Source organism: Camelina sativa, chromosome 14 (genome assembly GCF_000633955.1).
Source record: "Camelina sativa cultivar DH55 chromosome 14, Cs, whole genome shotgun sequence".
Classification (NCBI taxonomy): Eukaryota; Viridiplantae; Streptophyta; class Magnoliopsida; order Brassicales; family Brassicaceae; genus Camelina; species Camelina sativa.
The window spans coordinates 5,925,348-5,933,598 of record NC_025698.1 but is presented as its reverse complement, the minus strand read 5'-3'; the positions used below and the strand labels follow the sequence as shown (position 1 = coordinate 5,933,598).

At 36.4% G+C, this 8,251-nt stretch overlaps 1 protein-coding gene across 2 annotated transcripts in view; it reads left to right on the top strand.

Moving 5' to 3' along the window:
* The window catches only part of LOC104739911 (mitochondrial import receptor subunit TOM40-1-like), a 4,925-nt gene continuing 3,872 nt past the window's right edge, over positions 7,199–8,251 (top strand). Inside the window, exons 1-3 of one of the 2 annotated variants that reach the window (XM_019235992.1) lie at positions 7,199–7,582; positions 7,732–7,841; positions 8,093–8,150. In XM_019235992.1, coding sequence (XP_019091537.1) covers positions 8,100–8,150 — 51 coding nt within the window. In that variant the 5' untranslated portion in view covers positions 7,199–7,582; positions 7,732–7,841; positions 8,093–8,099. The remainder of the gene's footprint in view (positions 7,583–7,731; positions 7,842–8,092; positions 8,151–8,251) is intronic. The other variant, XM_019235991.1, reaches the window with a different exon arrangement.

The window sequence follows — 8,251 nt, the reverse complement described above, 5'->3', positions numbered from 1 at the left end:
GAATTGAAAAGTCAATCATCTAGGGAGAGATTGAGGAGAGATTGAAGATGCAGAGCAGACTAGTTCTAATAGGTGCATGGATTATAAAACTCAATCACCAAGGGAGAGAATGAACATGTTGTGTTGAATGAAGTTTTATAAGGTTTAGAACATGTGGTGAAATCTTTACTAAGTGGCTGTAATGGATGAGACATAGATACAGAGATATATTATAGATGCCATAGTGGTGGTGCAATAGTTCAGAAAAAGAGAGTTGACAAAACTAACACAGGGGATAAAGTAGAGCAGACACAATGATTAAGTAGAGCAGAGCTTAAGCAGTACTTGGTGATCGTGCTGACACAGTGATTAACACAAAGCAGAAAAGATAAGGTATTGAATCAAGAACCTTGCAGTTAGATATATCTGAGGATGTATCAAACGTCTGAAGCAGTTCTTGTACTAGTCCGACGTTAATACAGGAAGTAGTACAAGAAGCTGAATGGAAGAGTTTGAGTACAGAAGCTTAAGGCCGACTTGGACAAGCCAAGTGGCGGTTGTTGAGCTGGATGAACATCTTGAATGGAAGATTCAAGATGGGATCATGGAGAGAAACTTTCCTATTTGTTGTAGAATAGGAAATTCCTATTTGTTGTATAATAGGAAAATTGTCAATCATATGGATTGTGCAATTGTTAATCTCCCAATTCCTATTTGTTGTATAATAGGAAAGTTGCCAACCTTAGGGGTTGAGAATAGATATAAATACTNATTGTCAATCATATGGATTGTGCAATTGTTAATCTCCCAATTCCTATTTATTGTATAATAGGAAATTTGCCAACCTTAGGGGTTGGGCAATAGATATAAATACCAAGAGGGCGCTTCATGAAGACTTGCGCGCTTCAAGGTATTCCCAAGAGATGCACACAAGATGTGTGGTGTTGCCCCATCAATAAGATAGAGAGATCTTTTGATGGTTTATTCATCTAGAAAAGAATGATAGGCATAGTAGTGCTCGTATCATATGCAATTGTAATTACTATCTTGTTCTAGTGAATTTGTTCTGGACTAGGTCCGGGGATGTAAGAAAAAACCGAACCCCGTTAACAACGCTTGCGTTATTTACTTTATGCTCATACATACAGAAAGTCGATTGGAACTAGATTTAGCCACAAGTATGCGTTTTCAATTGGTATCAGAGCGGTGCTCGATAGAGATATGTTCTTGTTTTGGGTGTGATTCTGGATTTGTGGCTAGACAAGAAGAATGAGAAGTGAGATCGTGTTTATGCGTATGCTTTGTGAAATTTGAAGAAACGAAGCAAAAGAGAGATACTGTGTCTTAGGGCTATGATGAAAGTTGACGAAATATCAAGTTCAAAAGAAGATTGAGAATCATCGCTTCTTTTGCAGTCAAAAGAAGGAGGAGTTTGAATGAAGAGGATTTCGTATGGTTTTATGAATCGTGATATTTAAGTCATGTGTGAATTTTTTTTTTAAAAACAAGGGACTAACATTGACAGCACGATCTTGCTACCACGAGAGAGGAACGAAGGCGTTAAGTATGAAGCAAGATGCGTGAAGAAGCTCCAGTACGAGAGATGTCAGATGTTAGAAAAAGAAATCTTTTTGGTTGGTGTTTGTTTCAAAGCCCAAGAATCGGAATCAATTGGGAACAAAGCTTCGACATATATCTTGGGTTTGCAAAGTGATGTCACCGGACCGGATAAATAGTGGTCAATCAGAATTGTAAAGCAAGATTTCATCATGAGTTAGAGGAAGAAATCAGAAGTTGAATAGAGAAGCTCATACAGTCAGAGGGTGCTTGATTCAGATTTGATTTTTAATTTGACCATGGGATATATATGCTTTGATGCAACTAACAATAGCTGGAGTTACAACTGATTCTAGTGACACGAAGATAAGGATAAGGTCTTAACTCTCAAAGAATTCACAAACCCTGAAGGAAGAAGCAAGATGTCGATTTTGAAGCACAAGCATAGAACGTGAATAGGTTTTATTTTGTGAGGTGAAAATTTGCTCGTGAAATAGAGTAAGCAATTCGGGAATCCGTCTCAAGCCTTAGTGGAATTATTGGGTACAAATTTGAAACTAAGGAGGAGCTAGGAAGGTCAGTATCTATGTCAGATGAAAGAGGCGAATCTAGTCTTGGTGAAGAGATGAGCTTTGTCGGTCTCGTGTTGAAGCTGTGTGATGGGTCTGTTCCAAAACTTGGTTAAGCTTTGAGATTAGAAGCTGGGCAAATTTTCGTTGGGTTGATTACAAATTACAATAGTAACTAAGCATGGTTTGGTTTCTGATTCGAAAGAGTATTGGATAAAGACGTCACTAGAGAACGTATGTTTGTGAATCGTGATTGACTGATTGCTCACAAAGAAGAGAAGTTGTGCACAAGAGCTTATGAAATCAAAAGTATTGACTGTTTCGGTTGTCAAATTGAGATTTTTCCTTACAGATTAGGTTTCGAATTGAAAAAGCTGCTAGGTCAAAAGTGAAAATTGTTAGCACAAGAACAATTTTGGTTCTGAGTACGCAAAGAAGGTTCAATCGTCCATTCATCATGATGGAGATTTCAGCAGAGCTGCAGAGATGACGTTGAAAATTGCATCAAACTCTTAAGAAAGGTGGTTCTATTATCATGAAAGAAGCTTTAGAAAATACAGGGGTTCAGATCTAAGAATAATAGGAAAAGAAGAGTAACTTGTGTTTCTTGTTGCGGAGATTTCAGTTGGTTTATTTTTGAGGAAGAATATTCAAGTGGAAAGCTTAGAGTGCTCTCTTTTGTCCAGGATGGAGAAGAAAGTTGAGCTTCATAGAAAGAGCTTCGTGAGAAGAAAATAAAGAGCTTGTTCGTATTCTTGTTCAAAGCAAAGGGAAAGGGAGTTTTTGTTCTTGATATGGGTAACAATGGTTCATGACATTGAGAAAGACAGCCTATAGAATATAGTCTTAAGGATATCATTGGTAGTTGTGAAGAAACTGAAGAATGTTAAAAAGAGAGAAAATTTCATGTTTCAAAAACAGTTTCTATATCGGGTTGCTACTTTCTGAGATCAGTTTCCTTGGCTACAGACCTCGGATTCAAGTTTTGAAAGATGTTTTAGAAACTTTAAAGCAAGATCTTTCCATGGATATAAAGATCACCTTCTGATTCCTTGTGGTTTGATGGTAAATCGCTCTCAAAGTTGGCTACTCGCAGGTCTGTTTTGTTTCGGAGCTGTCTTACGAATTTGATCATAACTCGCTAACCGAAAACCCAAATCGTGATCTGTTTCTTCCTGTGACTTCATATGACTGGTTTGGATGTTTTCACCAAGTTTGATAATTTTCTGGGTTGTTTTGCTGCTCCGTTTATGGTCTGCGTCAAGACTGCATCAAGACAGATGATAAAAAGTTTCAGTACAATTCTATGGCGTTCCTGCAAGCCCGAAGAATAAGATAAGGTTTTCCTTAAAATGGACTCTCTCATGTTTTTTTTGTGGTTCTTCGATATATGTTGCTCTAGAGGTTTTAGCGAATAAAAGGTTCTATGGCTGGAAAAGGTGATATGTAGTCTTGTGGAGTTATCTTGTGTTGCTATAGTGGCTCTCCAGATTCATAATCGAAGTGGTATGGTATGGAAGTAAATAAAATCGACATAAATATATTTGGATGTTCTGGTCAGGGGCTTGTTAGAGAAAAGTTTTGTGAGAATGAAAAATCGAGACTCTGCATACTACAAGTGACTGGTGATGTCGTTTCTGAGTTACCACAAGCTGTAGATTGGATAATTACAAGCATATGACTTCAGTTCTAAAAGGTTAACTGCAAATGTCGGAGTTTCTGTTGCAAATTACGGGATTAAGGTTACGAAGATTACTGGTCTCTTAGAGAATGTCTCCCAGGCAGAATATTAGTTGCTTCAAGACAAGAAGTTGTGGAATAAATTCTTGAAGGCTAGTCTGCAGATCATATTTTTAGAGATGATCTCGATTGGTCATGTAAAAATGTATATGTTATTAACAAAGATCATAAGGAAGGTTGTGTGATTGAAGAGATAAAAAGAGAGAGCTGCAGCAATGTGGGAGAAGAAAGAGAAGAGGAGATATGAACTGCATCATCAACCCAGATTAGAGAAGAAAGAAGAAAACAGTTTCGTGATGTTTGTTTGAAGACAACGTTTGATGGATGTCTAGTAATCTGATCAAGCTGAAATTTTGTGAGGAGCTTTGTGATAGTACGGACTTGAGATTCAACGGTTGGATTGAAGTTTTGACGGTTGAATTGCATTTTATTCAAGGATCTTCAGTCTGTTCCGGAATCAGTCTATTAGAAGTTTCAGATTTGACCAGTTTCTGTGGAGACATCAAATGAGCGATCAAATGAACTCAGAATGAAAGAAAATTTTGCATAGACATTCTAGAAGTGTGGAGCTAGTTTCTGATATTGTATGTGGAGTTTGTAAACATAGTCAAAGAATGGCGGTTCAAAGAAGTTAATTCGAAGACTTCTATAATTGTGTTTTTCTTTGCAAAGTTTTGTATGGTGAATGTGAAAGAAGTTTCAGGGATCTTCAGTCTTTGAAGATTATGACTTTTAGTTTTAAAAGGTGGGTATGAATACCAAGTGGAATGAAGCTTATGGACTGTCAAGAAGAAGGTTATGTTTCTAAGTGTCAAATCAGAGAATGTGTGAAGCCTTCATTTGGTGGTGTGAATATTGGCACAAGCTGCAGTTGGAGACAAAGAGTGGATTAATTCCTGATGATGCTTCTGAAAAACACAAATTTCAGTTGTGTTTTTTGGTAAAGGATCTGACTCACTTTTTGGGTAAAGTAAAAGGATTCCATGAAGCATATTTTCTGCAGGTTTTGGGGGAGATGCTGATTAATTTGAAGTACAAAGGCAATACAATTTTGTGGTGGTTGCTATTAAGATGATTTGTTTGAGAAAAGATGGCTCTTGTCATAGGTGAGGAATAGTGTTATTCTCTAAATTGAATGTTTGAAGATTTTGAAGATACAATTATAAGCTTGTGGAAATCACCATGAAGTTGTTAAAGTCAGAGAATTCATAGACAAAGGTCAAGCTTAAAACTCAGAAACTCTCAAGATGTCAAAACCAAATATCATTTGTTTGGAGTTTCGAACACATTGATGCACTCAAGCAAGGGGGAGAAAAACAGAGTTGTTGGTTTGGATATAAGATGTAACGATCAGCTCACAAATATCATTAAAACAGAGGATAGTTGCAGAGCTAAGGTAGTCCAGATGGGAGTGAATATGATATGTTGTTTGTTTTTATCTTAGTTTGCACTCAAGCTGGGGCAGAAGAGAATGTAAAGTCTGATGTGAACTAAGAGCAAAGATTATGGGGGAGTTCTACTAGTGATTAAAGGATGTGCTTGAGTATCAAATTAAGTTAAAAAGGGGGAGAATGAAGATGTTTGATCATACAAGACTATTACATGATGTAACACGAAGCATTGAGTGTGTGCTTGGATTCTAAAATGCAGTCATCAAGGGAGAGATTGAAGATATTATGATGAGTGGTTTTATATGATGCATGGAATTGAAAAGTCAATCATCTAGGGAGAGATTGAGGAGAGATTGAAGATGCAGAGCAGACTAGTTCTAATAGGTGCATGGATTATAAAACTCAATCACCAAGGGAGAGAATGAACATGTTGTGTTGAATGAAGTTTTATAAGGTTTAGAACATGTGGTGAAATCTTTACTAAGTGGCTGTAATGGATGAGACATAGATACAGAGATATATTATAGATGCCATAGTGGTGGTGCAATAGTTCAGAAAAAGAGAGTTGACAAAACTAACACAGGGGATAAAGTAGAGCAGACACAATGATTAAGTAGAGCAGAGCTTAAGCAGTACTTGGTGATCGTGCTGACACAGTGATTAACACAAAGCAGAAAAGATAAGGTATTGAATCAAGAACCTTGCAGTTAGATATATCTGAGGATGTATCAAACGTCTGAAGCAGTTCTTGTACTAGTCCGACGTTAATACAGGAAGTAGTACAAGAAGCTGAATGGAAGAGTTTGAGTACAGAAGCTTAAGGCCGACTTGGACAAGCCAAGTGGCGGTTGTTGAGCTGGATGAACATCTTGAATGGAAGATTCAAGATGGGATCATGGAGAGAAACTTTCCTATTTGTTGTAGAATAGGAAATTCCTATTTGTTGTATAATAGGAAAATTGTCAATCATATGGATTGTGCAATTGTTAATCTCCCAATTCCTATTTGTTGTATAATAGGAAAGTTGCCAACCTTAGGGGTTGAGAATAGATATAAATACTAAGAGGGCGCTTCATGAAGACTTGCGCGCTTCAAGGTATTCTCAAGAGATGCACACAAGATGTGTGGTGTTGCCCCATCAATAAGATATAGAGATATTTTGATGGTTTATTCATCTAGAAAAGAATGATAGGCATAGTAGTGCCCGTATCATATGCAGTCGTAATTACTATCTTGTTATAGTGAATTTGTTTTGGACTAGGTTATGAAAATGTAGGAAAAACCGAATCCCGTTAACAAAGCTTGTATTATTTACTTTATGCTCATACATACATAAAGTCGATAACTAGATTTAGCCACATGTATGCCTTTTCAAGATAGATCATTATGAGGAACTTAGATAATATGTAGTATACGAGTACTGTATTGGTCAACTTTCCAATATATCCTTGTTTAGTGTTTTCTGACTTTCTCTCCCACATCTGAACCCAAGTTTAGTTTGCTTCCCTTATATACAGGATCATAATTTGTTTTTTCTGTTTTTAATGTAATTTTATGGTAAATTGTTTACCTCGATCTTTTCAAGGATCGAATTACCAAAAAATTCAAATTCGTTAACTATGTAAACTCTAGTCAAACCAAAAAATTTTCCTCTTTTAGGTTCAGCAATGTCCAAACATTAATTTAGTTTGGACCTAGTAAACCTAGTAAACAACAAATTTTCCTTTTTTAGGTTCAGCAATGTCCAAACTAAATTGTAGGAAAGTCGATAATTAAACCTGTTGAAACGTAATCTTAATTTACCCATTTCCCCCCCTAAAACTCTGAACAAATTATTTTTTGTACCAACCACTAATAAAGATAATTAATGAATAAGCGGTTTAATAATTTAATAGACACAAAGATTATTATTAGATAGAAAAGAAAAACATTAAAAAAGACAAAAAAAGAAATCCAGTTTTATTTTATCCGGTCGGGTGGATTAAACCGGTTCTTCAAGCATTCTCGTATCTGAAGATTTCAGGGTTTTTGGTCCCATTGCTTCACTCCTTGTTGAAATTTCCTAATCGGAAGTTATTAAAGCTTAAATCTTTTTTGGTTTTTTGTTTTTTGGGTGTGTGAAATTGGTTGTAATGTGCAGCAGAGATTGGTTGGTGCCTGTGAAAGCCGAACAAAGCAAATCAGCACAAAATTCGAAGACGCGGACTCGAGACAATAACGGCAGCGAAGCGATGGCTGCTGATCACTTACCACCGTCTACGACGGAACAAGCCAATGAAGAAGTTGATAACTCGAACCTCACCACTTGTCCTGTTGGATATGACGAGGCCACTAGCGAAGCTTACAGTTAAGTGTATCATTATCATAGATGGCTTTTGCCGATCGAGATTTTCTCATCTTTCTAATAACTAAATATTCTAATTCTTTTGCTTCCACGTACGGTAACTTATTGAATTCCCCTGATATCTCATTCAATCTATGTGTTTCTTGATTAGTGTGTTGGAATCGAAAAATTGGAGATATCCAATGAGTAGTCCGGCTTATGAGTAAATTGTATTGTCGTCTTAGAGATTTAATTAGCAGCATTGTACCGTTTCGTTTCAAGGTAAAGTAGAAACTATCTAGTAATCCGGATTTGATTCAAAGTCTGTCTTGTCTTGGTAGTCAACAAAAGTCATTTGTCAATTTCTTGTAACCAGTTTTTATTTTTGTGCAGAGTCTTTAAATTTCAGTGGTTTACATTACTACTCCCCAGCGTTTTTTGATGAAAAGTTTATAGTCATATTTTGCAAACAATATTTCCTTGTTTTTTATTTGGTGTTTCTCGTTAAACCCGTTTATTCTTGTGTCAAACAGTTCAACGATGGCGCCAGGAGCATATTATGGACTTGGTGCCTACTACTTGAACACAAAGGTAGTAAACTATTTGGATATCAAAAGAATGACTGTGTTATTGGATTGTTTTAAATTGAACTCTTTTTTTTTTTTTTTTTTTGAGTGTTTTTGTTTCAGCTG